At 36.1% G+C, this 18,809-nt stretch overlaps 1 protein-coding gene across 3 annotated transcripts in view; it reads right to left on the minus strand.

The window, feature by feature from the left end:
• Positions 1-18,809, minus strand: part of LOC145267297 (uncharacterized) — a 94,253-nt gene that overhangs the window by 12,639 nt on the left and 62,805 nt on the right. For 2 of the 3 annotated variants that reach the window (XM_080123291.1, XM_080123292.1), the window contains 2 exons: positions 10,820-10,900; positions 2,126-2,206 (listed from right to left, as the gene is read on the minus strand). In XM_080123291.1, coding sequence (XP_079979417.1) covers positions 2,126-2,206; positions 10,820-10,900 — 162 coding nt within the window. The remainder of the gene's footprint in view (positions 1-2,125; positions 2,207-10,819; positions 10,901-18,809) is intronic. The other variant, XM_080123293.1, reaches the window with a different exon arrangement.

Raw genomic sequence — 18,809 nt, forward strand, 5'->3', positions numbered from 1 at the left:
CTTAACGATCCGTTTTCCATGATGTTGTCTCGTCATAACATGGACGCTTACGTAGACTGTCTAAATCTGGTGAAAACGTTCAGCCAGTAGAGGAAATCTCTTGACAAGGAGGCATTAAAAAACCGCCGTGTGTGTTGCCAAGAGTATTTAATTAAGAATCACCGGCACATCGGAAGCCAAGAGAACATAGGTGAAGTCGACGAATCCCTTTTTAACCGAAGGAAATACCTTGTTACGAGGGTTCTCCAACCGTTATGGTTCTTCGGGGGAAATGACGTCAAGGAGAAAGGGGATTTTTTTGTTGCAGTACAAAACCTAACGATTGCCCTTCAGTTTAACCAAAATATCAATAAGGAAATAACTTGTCGCATAATTTCAAATAAAAGGATCAATATAAAACTCTGCAAAAATGCATAATAAGCTTTTCATACAAAAAAAAATGATAAAATACATATTATAAGAATCAATGAAAAAATTTTCCCCCAAATCTTCTAACAAAATTAATCAGAAACAAGTCAAGTTAAAGACAAAATGCGTTGCTTGTTTAAACAAATAACGAAAATTGAAAAGTTGAATTTCTATAAAAAGTTGAATGTTTCCTACTTAATTGTCATGTCCGAATTCGTAACATATTACTACATTATTACATAAAAACATTTACTTTCACCATCCAACGATCCGCCATTACTGCAATTCCCTCACCTGACCTCACGCAGTTTCCTTCCCTGCTATCGCAAGTATAACTTATAAATTTCTTCGAAAGCAATTTTCATTGATAATTTTCAACTTTATCATTTTTCGTAATTTCTTGATATGTTACTAATTTCGACATGACAATTATCTGGATAACCTTGCTTTTAGCTGAAATACAATTTTTTCGATTTTCATTATTATTTCGATCAAGTACCCACAATTCTAACAGTTTTACTAGAATACTTGTACCTGAAACGTGTTTGCAGTAGCGTTTTGCCTGATTAATTCAAATTCAAATGATGGACTTGTGGACTGGTGAAAAATGGTGGCCTCTTTTGACGGAATTTCTTCCTGAAGTCCTTTAAACCCTTAAAATAGTATTCCTTGCTACCTGTTTGTCCAGTGGGAACACAGTGCATGTAAATCATGCCCGTGCTGCCAAATAAGGGATGATTATAAGTTTCTTGCTGGATTTACTATGTATAGCCCTCTTGGGTCTGGGAGAGCATGCATGCTTCCACTAAGAACTCTGTTGTCTCTTGATCTCTGGCTCATAATAGTAGATCCAGCTTTCATCACAGCATCACCAGAGCATCAAGAAATGCGCGATATGAATTGACCTGCGTGACCATCTTCCTGCTGCCATGATAATATTTCTGATCTTCTCTGAGGACCCTTGGGACAAACTTCGCACAAATCTTCGCATCTTCAGTTTCTCGCGAATAATTGTGTGTACAGTTCCCACACTGACATCAACACGTGTACTTATTGTCTCTATAGACACACGACGGTCCTTATCCCTGAAATTGTTTATTGAGACAATTAACTCTAATGTTCTGACTTTCTTATTCCTCCAAAATTTCTCACTACCCTTCACAGACTCATTACCCTCCTTGAATCTCCTATGCTACTCAAAAACTGATTCTCGATTCATGCCAGATGGTCCAAAAGCAATCTGAATTATTCCAAATGGTTTTGCTGCATTGTTTCAAAGTTTAAAACTTTTACTAAGTTGTCCTTACGTCCAGATTGCATTTTTGAAATTAACCAGCTGTAACAATTGGGCTTTAGTAGGGTGTATTCCAATTCCTGCTGTAGCTGTTCATTTGAACCAGAAATCATAAAAAATTCGGCAGACATCTCATAAGATGTATCCCAAAAACATATTGAATTTTTCAGTGTCTAAGACAATTTTAAATTTCTGTATAAAACAAATCTGAAATTTATTGAAGGCACTTCGGATTTCCAACCTTACATAGTGCTAAACGTTTGACCACAATTTCGAAAGCAACACAAAACAACGATATACCAACGTCGGTTCAAAGGCATTTTGTCTGTTTTATTCCAAATTTAAGTATGGCGAACTCTATTTTTACGACAACAATACAAGAAACAAATTATCCTTCTAGAGCAATAGATTAGAAATATATACCTGTAATCTCTTTCTGTCCTGGTAGAGTACGAATTCTGTTTTCTGTAGCAGGCAAAGGTCTGAGAAATCTGAACAGGTCTCCTTAAATATGGAAAACAATACACTTACAGTGACTGCTTTTGTGCGCACACACACACACACACACACACACACACACACACACACACACACACACACACACATATATATATAATCAGCTGAATGTATGTGTGTGTATGTATGTGTGTGTGTGTGTGTGTGTTTGGTCACGAATAGGCTCCTATATGGTTGACTATTTTAAAACACTGATTACATATAATGATAGAAGATGTATCGAGACACAGGAATGGGTATGTTTGATCTGGCAGAACAGTGGTTCTTTAAAATTGTGGGGTCTGCGTTCTCGCCTGGTCCACAAAGTATGGAAAAAAAAACGTTTACAAGTGTTTCTGATATAGATGTACATAAGAATACGTTGATAAGTATCTTTTAACTTAAATAGGGATGGTATAATAAAATTGTGGAATTTGCGTTCGCGCCTGGCCTCCATAGAATGGAAATAGGCACAAACTTTAATAAAGATTTTTCATATCAATCTGCGTAAGTATACTTTGATAATTATGTTTCTGTTTGAGGAAATATGGTATAATAAAATTATGGGGTGTTCGTTCGCACTTGACCTCCATAGAATGGAAATATGTCACAAAGTTTAACAAGGTTTTTTAATATAGATCCACAAAATATTGTGATAAGTTTTTCAGTGTGAACAAGTATGGTATAATAGATTATGGGGTTTATCTATTTTATTTTTACTTTCATCATATTTTGCTTTGGTTTTGATACCCCCAAATTCAACCCAAATTTACAACCCTTCCTTTTCATAACCTCTCATACTTTCATAAATCAGAGTCTATTTTCTGTGGGCTGTTTTTGAACCCAGTCAACGACGAGTACTTTTGTTAGTGTATATATATATATATATATATATATATATATATATATATATATATATATATATATATATATATATATATATACTACCGTACTTTGGGGTAATTGCGGCAAGTCCGGGGTAATTGCGCCAACTAGCTAAAAGTGCTCTTTTAGTAATCACGCGTATAAAGAGCAGTTTTTTTTAGTTGGCGCAATTATCCCCGGATTTGGCGCAATTACTCCAAAGTACGGTAATGTATATATATATATATATATATATATATATATATATATATATATATATACGCACACACATACACATAGGCATATACAGTAGCGTCCAAAAGTTAAGGGCTAGTAGTTTCAAGACAAGTTTAAGTACTTTTTAAGAAAAACCGTTCATTTAAAATACTTAATATGCATATATACTTATAGATATACTCATCACTCATGTCTCGCCTGAATTTAATAAGCATCCGTTGGATATTTTTAAAGTTATGACCAATAACACAAAAGTTTGTCCAAATTCTCGTGGTCCAAAAGTTAAGGGCTAGGCGGTATAATCTTTAATTATTATAACAGTAAGGTACTGTATAGGTGTCAGACAGTTTCTATGAATAATCCTACTTCAAATTTTTACTAAAGAACATTAAAATTATTGTAATTGAGTAAAAGAAATGAGTGTTTGTGTCGCACTAGTACAACATGGCAGCAAAACAACGTCGTCCCGTTTCTGTCGAAGAAAAACAGCTCATTATTCATCTTCATAGTAATGGCAAGAAAACTTCTGAGATTGTTGACACCGTATGGAGGTCTCCTAGTGTAGTAAAGCGTATTGTGGCACATTTCAAGCAGTCAGGATCAGTGGCAGCTGCCCCAAAATCTGGTAGACCTCGAATGACAACTGCTCAACAGGATCGTCTTATTGTCAAAATGTCACTTAAAGACAGATTTAACACTGCTGCTAAAATATCTCGAGAACTAAAGCAAAGGTCTATTGTTCAAGCGTCTCGGCAAACTGTTACACGCCGGTTGCACGCTTCTGGATTGCAATCTCGAGTGCCAACAAGAAAGCCTCTTATCTCCAAAAAGAATCAGAAACTCCGCCTCGCTTTTGCCCAAGAACACGTTGTGTGGACAACCGAAAACTGGTCCCGTGTGCACTTTAGTATAAATCGAAGTTTAACGTTATCGGATCTGATGGCAACACGTATGTCCGGCGAAGAACTGGTGAGAGATTGGAGGTTAAGTGCGTGAAAAAAAACTGTGAAATTTGGAGGAGGAAGTGTAATGGTTTGGGGCGTTATGTCAGCTGCAGGCTATGGACTACTGATTCGTCTGCAAGGTGGAATAAATGCAGAAGTTTATAAGCAGATTCTACGGCAGCATGCAGTTCCTAGTCTTCGGTCGTCGCTCTATCAACCTGCAATTTTCATGCAGGATAACGCTCCTTGTCACACTGCTAAGAAAGTAAAAACATTTTTAGACGAGGAAGAAGTTGAAACGATGCGTTGGCCCCCTCATAGTCCAGATCTTAATCCTATTGAGAATATCTGGAAAATAGTTGGTGAACGTGCTCAATTTCAGTGCCCCAAAAATCAAGAAGAACTCTGGCAGTGCTTACATGCTGAATGGAGTGCGATAACGCCAGCGTTTTGCAAGAAGTTGGTGGATTCCTGTGCCAAGAGGTGTCAATAAGTCATAAATAGCAAGGGTGTGTTTACCAAATACTAGTTAGTTGGTAATTTCAGCCATTCACAGCAAGGACAAAAGCCGCAATCGTGTTAGCCCTTAACTTTTTGGCACACAAATTTTGAACAATTTTATTTAAAATGGCAGTTATTCAAAAATACTTAGTGTAGGCTAACGAAATTATGACCCATTGAAGATATACATGTTATCTATATAATTGTGAAGTAATTTTTTGTTGTTCGTGTCTATTTGTTTCAAATATATGGTTAAACTTGCTAAGGTTTTACTAGCCCTTAATTTTTGGACGCTACTGTATATATATGTATGACTGTGTTTTTGTATATTAAACAAATAGTAATATTTTAACAAAAAAATGTAAATCAAATTGATACAACTATATTTGTTAATACTTCTCTATCTATTTCTTCCATGGATCCACTTTTGGCATTAATGACTGCTTCTACTCAGGCTCGAACCCCTCTACACAATAAAATAAAATACTAAATTTATTTTTGACATTACTTGGAAAATGGTGGGATTTAGTGAAGCTATGATAATATAAGAATGTTCAATACTCTCCCTTTCAACAATAAATAACACCGGTCAACTAGAAATTTGGTTTAGAACGATTCTGATGTGCTGGATCCAGAAATCACATTGATTTTGCACAATCAGTTCAAGTTTCTTTTTGTTTTTTGTTTTTTGGGGCTATTGCCACATGTCGTTTTATCCGTTTTTGTTCACATGTACGTATGTGAAGAGGATTTTAGAAGAATTGGTGGGGATGAAATGTCATGTCGAATGATTGTTTTGATCGAAAATTATTATTTTTATGACAGGCCCGATAGTTCTTGCTGATTATGTCGAAAAATGGTCCGTTTGAAGTCATAAAGCCTCGAAATCTTCCAAATATTGGTGCTCAGGATACAGGAAGAAGAACTAGCCTGTGCGGGAGGAATTGGTGCCTTATAAAGAAAGGAAGGTTATCAACGACCCCATAGTGGGCAGAAACAATACTCTTCCTACTGCTTAAGATCAGCTTAATCACCAAGGCTCTGGACAAGGATGGTGAAGCTCTTAACTTACTTGTGTCAGGTTTTTCCAGGACTAACCACGAAGTTGAAAGTTTGCATTTTTGACAGTCCCCGGATTAGCCTGAGTTCGAAAACTCAATGAAAGAAGCATGGAAAACATTTGTTCCGATTGTGAATAACTTTCTTGGCTACAGTAAGGCTAGAAACTATGACAAGATGCTGATTACTTTCAGAAACATTATCTGCAACATGGACGCCAAGATGCACAACCTATTTTCTCATATCGATCGGTTCCCTGAGAACCTTGGTTCAATGAGTGACGAGCAGTGGCCGGAAAGAGATGGAGTGAGACGAGGCATCAGGGTCGCTGGGACGCAGTCACGATGGCTGACTCCTATTGGAATCTAAAGAAAGGCGTCTCTACCAGGGAGTATTCTAGGAGTTCGATCAAACAGAAGTTTAAGCTCTAAAGTTTGAACAATGTTGAAGCAACATGCAGTTTACGTGTACTTACCTTTATCAGTACCCATTATTCAGTTTACAGTTATCGATGTTTCTATCGGGTAATCAATATATGTTGTTGGCAAAACATTTTCTTCTTTTAAAATCATATTAAGGATGATATGTGTTGACAACAATTAACTGAGAATGCTACAAAAATATAATCATTTTTGGCACTAGAATTGTACTTTTTTTAATCAATTTAGCACCAAAACCTTAATCGAAAGAAACGTATGCCAATTTTCCGTTTCGGCAGTGCAAAAGTACCCTAAATCAGCTGTAAAAATCTAGATTTCAATCAAAAAAGTAAAATATTGTTGGTCAGTGTAATCCACAGGTTTTATGCCCAACGAGTTAATGAGCCATATACAAAGGGCGTTTCGAAAGTAATGCCTCCTATTTTTAATCCGATCGAATGGATCAAAAAAGGATTGAAAAGTGCATTGTTATAATAATTGACCTTATGCATGCATGACCTGAATACTGCAGATACGTACAGTGTGAGACTAAGAAAGCAACGCCTGTCATGTACGTGTGGCAGAAGCAGAGATGCATCATTGAAATCCTCCATACAGAATAAATTGAACAAATCAGCTCTCATCGGCGCTTGTTGGACGTTTACAAAGTCAATACAATTGATTCCAGCAGAGTTAGGAGATTGCTTCGTTGATTTTAGAGTGGTAACAGATGTGAATAACAAAGCGTACTCCGGAGACCCAAATATATCCACCACCCCATCGCTGGTAAAACCAAAGAACATAACGGTGTAATTTATATATTGGACGTTTCGGCTTGTGGGGTAATAAAACTTCTCTGATGCCCGTGATGTTGTGTTGTATAAGGTGTTTACTTTGGTCAAAATCGTCTGTTTCTTTCATTATCGGATTATTTTGATAAGCAATATTTATCGAATACATTCCGATAGAAAACCCATCTAAAACACTTCTAAGAACATAAAGCACGTTCGTATGAAATTTCTTAAAAATTGGTCCAGCCGTTTTCGAGTCCAAAGGGAACAAACTCACACAGACACAGACACATATACACAGAATTTCTTTTATATAATAGTGGAAATAATTATCTTATGCCATTGATTCACATAGTACTCCCATAGTTATCCTCATATTTAAGTAGGCAATTCTTTCCGGCTCATTAACTGTTATCTCCGAGTCGCTTTTGGCCTTGATAATAATGACTAAATAATATAAAATCTAATATGTGTCTATTAATATAATGATATGACTACATTTGCTGTTTTGCGCATGCGTGTATGTTTTTCTCTATATATAACATCGATATAATTATTTTTTATTTGCTTATATTATTTATTGAAGTCAATAATGTATTAGCATAAATTACTAAATTCCATCTAAAACTAATTTAATCCGGGAATCCATCAGAACGCATTTGGATTTATGCACAAACACAAGAATTTGTATATTCTATTAATAGTTGTGTAAAGAATGAATTTTGAAAAGTAATTCCATAAACAGAGATTTTTTCCTAGAACTTCTCTCCTATGGAAGTCTGCTCAGATGGGCTACTTTAAAGCTGACTACATGGCCTTCGGGACAAGATCAAAGTGTAGTATCTGTTCCGGCAGATACTGCAAGCTATGACTAGCTATGACTAGCAAAGACCAGATGTGGGGGCAACCCCACATGTCTGACCTTTAACCAGCTCCCATTTCCCACCTCTCGGGAGCTGGTCCCCTTTTCCCCTTCCCCCTCCCTTCACTCCTCACATTAAAAATCGGCCTTGTGCCTAATTTGCTCGGTGGGGGAGCAAATAAATACCATCTGTTCCGGCAGATGCTGCACTTGGGATAATTTGTACCAGTCAATGGAGGGGAGGCCCTCTATACTGGGACAATTATTATTTTTGGTAACCAGAGTGCTCCCTTTTTGCCTACTTTTAGGGGAGCTGGTTTTTACCTCACATTAAAAACGGCCTTGTGCCTAATTTGCTCAGTGGGGGAGCAAATAAATACCATCTGTTCCGGCAGATGCTGCACTTAAGATAATTTGTACCAGTCAATGGAGGGGAAACCCTCTATACTGGGACAATTATTATTTTTGGTAACCAGAGTGCCCCCTTTTTGCCTACTTTTAGGGGAGCTGGTTTTTACCTCACATTAAAAACGGCCTTGTGCCTAATTTGCTCAGTGGGGGAGCAAATAAATACCATCTGTTCCGGCAGATGCTGCAAGCTATGACTAGCTATGACTAGCTATGACTAGCAAAGACCAGATGTGGGGGCAACCCCACATGCCTGACCATTAACCAGCTCCCATTTCCCACCTCTCGGGAGCTGGTCCCCTTTTTCCCTTCCCCCTCCCTTCACTCCTCACATTAAAAATCGGCCTTGTGCCTAATTTGCTCGGTGGGGGAGCAAATAAATACCATCTGTTCCGGCAGATACTGCACTTAAGATAATATGTACCAGTCAATGGAGGGGAAACCCTCTATACTGGGACAATTATTATTTTTGGTAACCAGAGTGACCTCTTTTTGCCTACTTTTAGGGGAGCTGGTTTTTACCTCACATTAAAAACGGCCTTGTGCCTAATTTGCTCAGTGGGGGAGCAAATAAATACCATCTGTTCCGGCAGATACTGCAAGCAAAGAACATATGTGTGGGCAACCTCACATATAAGACGTTGGTCAATGTAGGGGAAACCCTTCATACCAATTGTCACTATCCAACTCCCCTACTCCCCGGGGAGTTGGTCCCCATTTCCCCTTAACTCCTCACATTAAAAATCGGCCTTGTGCCTAATTTGCTCGGTGGGGGAGTAAATAAATACCATCTGTTCCGGCAGATACTGCAAGCTATGACTAGCTAGGACAGGCTATGACTAGCAAAGACCAGATGTGGGGGCAACCCCACATGCCTGACCTTTAACCAGCTCCCATTTCCCTACTCTATAGAGCTGGTCCCCTTTTTCCCTTCCCCCTCCCTTCACTCCTCACATTAAAAATTGGCCTTGTGCCTAATTTGCTCGGTGAGGGAGCAAATAAATACCATCTGTTCCGGCAGATGCTGCAAGCTATGACTAGCTATGACTAGCTATGACTAGCAAAGACGAGATGTGGGGGCAACCCCACATGCCTGACCATTAACCAGCTCCCATTTCCCACCTCTCGGGAGCTGGTCCCTTTTTTCCCTTCCCCCTCCCTTCACTCCTCACATTAAAAATCGGCCTTGTGCCTAATTTGCTCAGTGGGGGAGCAAATAAATACCATCTGTTCCGGCAGATACTGCAAGCTATGACTAGCTATGACTAGCAAAGACCAGATGTGGGGGCAAACCCGCATGTCTGACCTTTAATCAGCTCCCATTTCCCACCTCTCGGGAGCTGGTCCCCTTTTTCCCTTCCCCTCCCTTCACTCCTCACATTAAAAATCGGCCTTGTGCCTAATTTGCTCGGTGGGGGAGCAAATAAATACCATCTGTTCCGGCAGATACTGCAAGCTATGACTAGCTATGACTAGCAAAGACCAGATGTGGGGGCAACACCACATGCCTGACCATTAACCAGCTCTCATTTCCCACCTCTCGGGAGCTGGTCCCCTTTTTCCCTTCCCCTCCCTTCACTCCTCACATTAAAATCGGCCTTGTGGCTAATTTGCTCGGTGGGGGAGCAAATAAATACCATCTGTTCCGGCAGATGCTGCAAACTATGACTAGCTATGACTAGCAAAGACCAGATGTGGGGGCAACCCCACATGCCTGACCTTTAACCAGCTCCCATTTCCCACCTCTCGGGAGCTGGTCCCCTTTTTCCCTTCCCCCTCCCTTCACTCCTCACATTAAAAATCGGCCTTGTGCCTAATTTGCTCGGTGGGGGAGCAAATAAATACCATCTGTTCCGGCAGATGCTGCACTTCTATTTCTTGTTCACTTTCGGTGGAGGAGAAATCCTTCAGGACTGAGACAATTTTTATTTTTGTACCTTTTCTCCACGTTAAAAAACGACCCTGGTGTCTAACTCTGTCCCGTGGGGAGGCATAGTAAATAGGTACAATGTTGTAGTCTTCAAGTCCAACGTAAACAAGTTCTTGATGAGTCGTCTTCTGAAATAATTAAATTATACCCAATTGTAGCCACTAACGATTACTACATTGTGGTCTCGGTGCCCACCTGCAGTCATTAACCTTTATCCTCGAGTGACATCGGGCCTTGATAAGTGGTATATTCCTTGTAAAAAAATAACTTTATAAGGATATTTAAACTGCTAGATAAAATGAAGTTTCTGGCTTCTAGATTTTTGCAAAACGATGTATTAAAACATTAAAAGTTTTGAAAGTTATTTTGCGTTTAATAATTTTATTGAAATTTAAACAACGAACAAAATTAAATTTAGCTTTTTAAGAATTTATTCCATCACTAATGATCAAACGATACCGCAATAATTTAGTAGTTTTAAGAAATCTTAGTAAAAAAAATGTTTTAAAGAAAACTAGTATTGATAAATAACAAAGAAAACGTTTTTAAAAAATGCAGCTAACAAAGCTCCCGGGCAACTGTTAAAAATGTTAATTCAAGAAAATACCTGTTATGTTTATCTGTGGTGTTGAGAAGAAAATTGTCTCTGTTTCGCCAGCTGGTGCCATGCGTGAAACTTGAACACATTCTTTTGATTCAAGAAAATAAAATACAAAAGAAAAAAATAATCTGAACAGAATGATAACATTTTTATCTTTCGTGAATATCTTGCACAATTGGTGTTTGCGAGAGAAAATGTGCGAAACAGTAAGAATAAAAGAGGGAAAGAAAGACATAATGTGTGATAATGGTGGTGGTGGTGGTGGTGGTGGTGGTGTGTGTGTGTGTGCTTGCTTGTGTGTGTGTGTATGTGTGTGATTGCGTGTGTGGGTGCTTGCGCGCGTGTGTATGTGTGTGCGTGTGCGTGTGTGTGTGCTTGCGTGCGTATGTGCGTGCGTGTCAGATTCTTTTATATCTACTAGCGATAATATGCTCACCCAGGTCGCATAGTTTTGCTAGAAAACATTATCTGCTACTGACCAGCCAATAGTGAAACTTTTCTTGTTGGCGTACATTACACTTACAGAACAGATTATAGTGGTTACATACTCACAGGAAGAAAGGTAATTCATTGGAAAATGTTATCATGACCGGAGAATATAATACTATTCCCCAAAGGATGTGTTAATGCTAGCGAAGAAGATATCACATCAGCCGTATAGATACTATGTTAAGCACACCTCTCAGTTGAAATGAGAGAATATTAACAGAAATGATAATTTAGTTTCGGATCTCCATTAGTAATAAAAATTACATTTGTACATTAATATAAGTATTAGTATAGTTTCGACTCCCTGTTAGTGATATAAATTACGATAGAAAAATAAGTAATAGTATGGATTCGTCTAAATCTCAATTAACAATAGGTTATAATTGATACATTCGTACAGGCAGGTATATACAGGGTATCCACATAAAATGTATACACTCTTTAAATTATTTCAACTTGCTACATGAATATGCTATACTACGTACCAAAGAGATGTTTAAGAATGCATAACGTCACTTCTAGCAAGATGGAGCACTTCCCTACTATCACTATGACCTAAGAGCATATTTTGATAGTCACCTGCAAAACAGATAGGTAGGACGAAGAGGAAGTATCGAGTACTGTCCACACTCACCGGATTTGACCCCCTCCTGGATTTTCTCTTTTTGGGGGGCAGGGGTGAGGGCATGTTTAACACAGGGCTCACACCACAAAAAGAGCTACAATGAATGAGTTGAAAGCAACCATTGAAAGAATATGTATCAACATACCAATTAAACTGATTAGGAACGTTTTTGATTCAATCAGTGAGAATTGTCAGATGTTCATGGACCACAATGGGCAATAATTTGAACACTTTTGATAATTAGCTGGTTTCTATATTTGTTCACAGTATTTTGATGTGTGAATATTTTCTTTCTTATAATAAATATTGGTTTTATGGTCATTTAAAGAGTGCATACATTTTATTGGGACACCCTGTATATAATATGCGAAAGACGAGTACACGAGGCATTCAAACATGAGATGGGTGCCACCCGTTTACATTTCCTGTTTCTTCATTGATTTGACAAAACATTACACACATCTTTATCAACCAAAAATAAATAGCTACAGTTGATAACTTCATCTATTTAGGAAGCTCCATAAACAAGGAAAGCAGTATGGACTGCGAGTTGGAGTGTAGAATAAGTAAGGCCTCAGCAGCATTTAATCAACTTTACAAGATGAAGTAAAACGAAAAAAAGTCACATTCAGATCTAAATTCAGATTTTATAAGAGATACGTCTCGTCCACACTAATATATAGAAGTGAAGCTTGGTATCTCAACATTAACCAAGAGAGAAAATTAAATGCGTTTGATTCTAACTGCCTTAGGAAAATTTTAGAAATGAAATAGAACGATCGAATTGAAGTCAGACACCACACTAACCAACAAGTAAAAATGTCAAACGACGTCTATACTGGCTCGAACGTGCCCTAAGGTTGGCCCCAATATATTTCTGCTATATATACCATAGTGTGTGTATCAACAACAGCGTCTATCATGGTTCATAGGAAGAATATATATTGTGCCATGTGCGTGTGGGTATCGAACTCATACAACAAGACAGTTTCTTAACATCAGTCTGTGTAGCACACTGGCAAATAACATACCCCTCTCTCTCTCATTCTCTCTCTCTCTCTCTCTCTCTCTCTCTCTCTCTCTCTCTCTCTCTCTCTCTCTCTCTCTCTCTCTCCATCCGTTCTATCGTCTTCTCTTCTTGTCCAAGTTCATTTTCCGGGGAAGGGAACCAATAATACAATAGTTATATTTGAAATAATTTTATTTGCGTTTCGTAGTGTGCGACGGCCTTTGATTCCTACACTATATCAACGTTCGCGTTTCTCCTAACTCCCAAACGCGGAGATGATATCTTCCGTGTTCGTTTTCAACTCTCCTCTTTGACGCTAAACTCTAAACTGTACGTGTCTCTTCTAAACTATCTCATTACATCATTAGTACACATAGCATTAAGCTCGCCTGATTCCATCGCTAAATTAACTCTATTGTGTACGTTCTAACATTTTACGCTAGTATTCTCGACATATGTCTACTATGAATATTTTCATCTGTAAAAATGACTAAATCGCGCCGATACGTATATTCTAAACATTGTATTTTCCAAACATCAAAAACGGCGGTAATAATAATAATAATAATAATAATAATAATAATAATAATAATAATAATAATAATAATAATAATTTATTAAGATTACTTGGCATCCCCCGGCTGTGCACTATATAACCAATTGCTAACCAAGTGCTTCAGTGAATTGCTGATGGAGAATGAAGGTGAAAATAGCAACTGGAAGATGCTTGATATACGCTGAGCATCAGATTTCATATCAGAAAACGATACCATGACTGCCTCATGAGTGTCTAAAACGCTTACGGGATAGAAATACGAAAAGTTGTTCGTGAATTATTAAAAACCGAAGTGAAACAACAAGAGAATCTGTTTTTCAGGGTTTTTTTAAAATTTGTTTATGTCTTTAATTATGAATCCAACATGAAGATTGTACGACGAATATTGAAACACTTAAATAATAATAATAATAATAATAATAATAATAATAATAACAAATACTAATGATAGTAATAAATAATGATAATAACAAATACTAATAATAGTAATAATAATAATAAATAATAATAATAATAAATAATAATAATAAATAATAATATAAGATTAATAAATAATAATAAATAATAATAAATCAATAATAATAATAAATCAATAATAATAATAAATAATAAACAATAATAAATTATAAATTATATTGATAAATAATAAATAATATTAATAATATTAATAATATTACTAATGAATAATAATAAATAATAATAAGGATCAACAATACTAAATAATAATTAATAATAAATAATAATAATAAATAATAATAAATGATATTAAATTATGATAATATTTAATAATAATAAATAATAATAATAAATAATAATTACAATCCTGATAATAATAATTAAAATTATAATAAATAATTATAAATATTAATAATAGTAATAATAAATAATATAAATAATAAAAATAATAGTAAATAATAATAATAAATAATAATACTTATAAATAATTATAATAATAAATAATAAAAATTATAAATAATAATAAATAATAATTTTAATAATAATAAATTATAATAATAATAAATAATAACAATATCAATAATAATAAATTATAATAATAATAAATTATAAAAATAAATGATAACAATAAATAATAATAGTAATAATTATTATTATTATTATAATATTAATAATCATAATAATAATAATAATTATTATTATTATTATTATTATTATTATAATAACAACAACAATAATAATAATAATAATAATAATAATAATAATCATCCACGCATAACCATCCTATTATGCGTATTTATGCTTCCATTCTTTCGAATTCCTACACTTTAAATTACAAATAAGTGCAACACTAAAAAATATCTACACAGCTGTGGCCATTTTTTAAAATTCATAATACAATAAGAAATCCATTTCCGTCTTTCTTTTTTTCGAATGAGATACAATTATTATTATTTTTTTTTTTTTTGCAAAATGTTTACTTTCGAGAATTTTGGGGAGTATTTTAGTGATGTGAGTGAGGGCGAGAGATTTAATCAGGTTATTTCAGTGATTAAGGAATGTTTTAAATTTAAATGGGACGTTAGCATATTGGCAAACTACTGCTGGAATATATTTAAAAAAAAAAGAGGGTGACACGTAATACAAGTGGGTGAAAAGGACAAAAGTGGTTTTAGCTGACAATTTTGTTTTTCACTCATCCAATAATAATAAAATATGATTTGTGGAAACGGTACTAGGATCTTTGTCTTTCACACAGACAGGTCTTATGTGGCGTGTAATTTTTTTAACATAAAATTTGTTGCACGCTGTTATTAAACCACCATTAGTGTCTTTAATTATATACATTTTGAATTTGACTTTTCGAATTATTCTGAAAATAACGCTATATATCTTCCTCCAACGCAGAGAAAATATAACACATAGGTCGGAAAATAGAAATGAAGAGTCAGCGCCCTAGAGGAAGTGCATTCTGGCCCACAAAAATACCAAGACAAATCCGACTAACAATAAGCTAACCTCTTCTCAAAAAGAAGAATGCAAAGCCTGGGAGGGTGGAATGTAATATATTCATGTTTGGAGTTAAAAGCGGTTTCTCTCTCACTAAAATATGAGAAAAATAAATAATCAACAATTTTTTTTTTATTTTTATCTCTGTTGAATGGTATGTGGTATTATTTGTTAGTACCATTGGTCGTAGTAGTCCTACACCAATCCCCTCCATAGCTGGGAGATGATTTCGTCGCGCGGGGAACGATGCAGAAAAAAGAAAGGAACCACAATGCGTTGTTGCCAGAACTCGACCTCTTTCGTTCTTGGCAGTCATGGTGTAAGGAGAAATTTTTTGGGGTTCTCTGAAACGCTAGCTCAATCTAACAATTTAAAAAGTGTAAGTATTAGTTGTTTCTGGTTGTTTTATCTTAAACATTGTAAAATATTGTAATATATTTATGTATAGCAATAAAATAGTTAAGATTTCTGATATATATTACAATCGTGTTGTGCGTTGTTCTGTTCTGCCTTAAATGTCGAAACGGTGTCTGAAGACGATTCCGGTCAACGGTACTCCAACCGCCAGAAGATTCTTGCTGGAAGACCACAAGAATGAGACGTCATCCACCTAGAAGAAGGAAGGAGCCAGCCACACCCAAAATCCTAAGATATGCCTTTACTCTTCAACTCTGACAAAAGACTCTAAACGACTGATCCTCATATTCTTAATCCTACTGACCAAGCCACCGTGTCATAGTCTGGTACCGTTTACAGGACATTTACGTAACACGCCGGCCGGACATTCTATTGCCCTTCCCATACTGTTACAAGTATAAATATATATTTCATCAAACTAGGATATAGTTTAGGTGTTAGGAGACATGCTTCGTTGCCCTCTTATACATCGTCTTAGAGATTAAGGACTGCTACGATTGTCTCCCTTAGTAAATTGTACATAAGAATACACTTTTAGATTTTGTGTACACTCTCTAACCTTTCTTTTTAAAAAGAAATACACAAACGTCACACATGCAGACATTGAGTTTTATATACATACTAGCAGGGCACATGTCTCAGCTTTGCCCGAAGTAAAGTGTGAAATTAATTCCGATATTTCGTAATTCCGCACTAAATATAAATTTACCGGCGTATTAAGTGTAATAGTGAAATATTCAGTGTTTTTTTTAAAGAAATATCAGAATATCAATTCAGAAAGACGTAAGTTCAAAACGGAGGGGGGAAAGTAGAATGACGCAAGAATTCCGTGTTTGTTGCCTTACTTGATATTCATTGATCTAGTTATGCGTTCAGTAATTATTCTGTATTAACCTGTGTACCCTTGAAACGATGTTAAATTTGTACACGGTATTTCCGGTGGTAGTTTTAGTAAACAAAAATACTATGAAAGGTAATGCTACATTCTCATTTAAAGGTTGGTTTGCGGCAAGACAGATTAAATTTATCAAATATGAAACGATAGTGATTTGATTGAAGCATGTTCAGAAATTTTATCACTTGGAGTGTTTAATTGTTTTCCTATCGCGACTGAAGATATATATGAAAATCGATATTTTTATATATATATATATATATATATATATATATATATATATATATATGTATATATAAGTATATATATGTATATATATACATAATATACATATTTTATATATGCATATATATATTCTCTCTCTCTCTCTCTATATATATATGTATATACATATATATATATGTATATATATATATATACATAACACATTTTATATATGCATATATATATTCTCTCTATATATACAATATATATATATATATATATATATATATATATATATATATGCATATACATACATGATAGCAGCAAATTCGTTTTCGAACATTGCCAAATGTTTTTCCGTTTTAGGCTACAGCCAGCCTTTTTCTTTTCTTTCCTCCCGCTATCAAGATACACAAGATGGTAAAAAGTTTATCTAATTTATATCGAGCAATGCCTGTGCATGAGGATTGTTATAGTGGGGAAAGACTTTGCACCAAGACAATCCCACTCTCTAAACAACTGCCACATTGATCCAAAAAGAAGAGCAAGTCAACATCATTGGATGCAGCAGTCATAGCAGGTTTTATATCAGAGTTTTCCTTCTCCTATGGAGGTTGCCTTCACCACGGCTTACAGAGCCCTCTCCACCCACCATGCCATTTGGTCCATGACTGGAACTTAGGTTGCTGGGTGCCAGAGCATATTTCATGACGGTGGGGCATATAAGCCGCAGCTTACAGGGCCCAAGCTCTTCTGGAGGTTTCTGTAAGGGTTATCTCACCCTTAGCCTTTGGTTAAATAACCTTGGTCCACAAGGCAGTGGAGGTCTAGTTATACAGCGCAGGACACTCGCCGTTCATCAGAGCCCAGTCTGCATGGCAGTGGTCACGACGTGCACTAGGGGTTGATTTGTCTTGGAGAAGCGCAGAAAGACGCTAAGGTCTGGTGTAGACGTGTGTTAAAAGCACACAGATATACATACATACATACATACATACATACATACATGCATAGATACATGCATACATAGATGCAATACATATATATTAACTAGCGGGCCGCCTGCCGTTGTATAGAGGGAAATCCTGTTGTGTTGAAAAGAAAACAGTTATTGTTTTTAAACGAAAAATATTTACTCGAGTATAATTCGAGTCGGATTTTATTGCGTTTGTAAAAAGTCGTCGCTGTTAAAAGAACTTAAAATGTGATTCGGACGACGTGTAGGTATTTAAAAGTTATTTTTAAATACGGAATTTAACATGAACTCGTGTTGTGCTGAAAAGGAGAAAAAAGGTGCTTTTGAACGATATTTTGATGAGAGTACAATTCAAGTCGATTTTGTTTTTCAAGAAAAAGTAGTCACTGTTAAAAAGAATTACAATGCGATTTAGTCGACTTGTATGTAAAGTCGTTTTTAAATGAGAAATTTAAAAATTAAGCTGTGTCTAACGGAGTAGTGAGCGCTAGGTGTTTCTAGCGGAGTGTTGAGCGCTCGGTTTGTCTAGCGGAGTAGTGAGCGCTAGATGTGTCTAGCGGAGTGTCGATCGCTAGGTGTGTCTAGCGGAGTGTCGATCGCTAGCAAAGACGGATACTCTTTCCCTACCCAGTTTATGATCATGAGATCAGGGGGGCGTGTAGTGAAAATTGAGTGTGACTGCAGTCACGGAGGTGGGTTGCATGTGTGAACGAAATGCGAGCGATGGTAGACGAGAAGGCGACGAATCAGCAGGTTCGGTTGCGCATTAATTCGCATAAATTAATAAATATAAGGCCGGGAGTTTAGATGTTTGAGGGAGTCGAGCCGTTGAGTTCTCGAGAACCGGATGTAACCTGGTT

Source organism: Euprymna scolopes, chromosome 4 (assembly GCF_053919585.1).
Source record: "Euprymna scolopes isolate OS-2025 chromosome 4, ASM5391958v1, whole genome shotgun sequence".
Lineage (NCBI taxonomy): Eukaryota > Metazoa > Mollusca > Cephalopoda > Sepiida > Sepiolidae > Euprymna > Euprymna scolopes.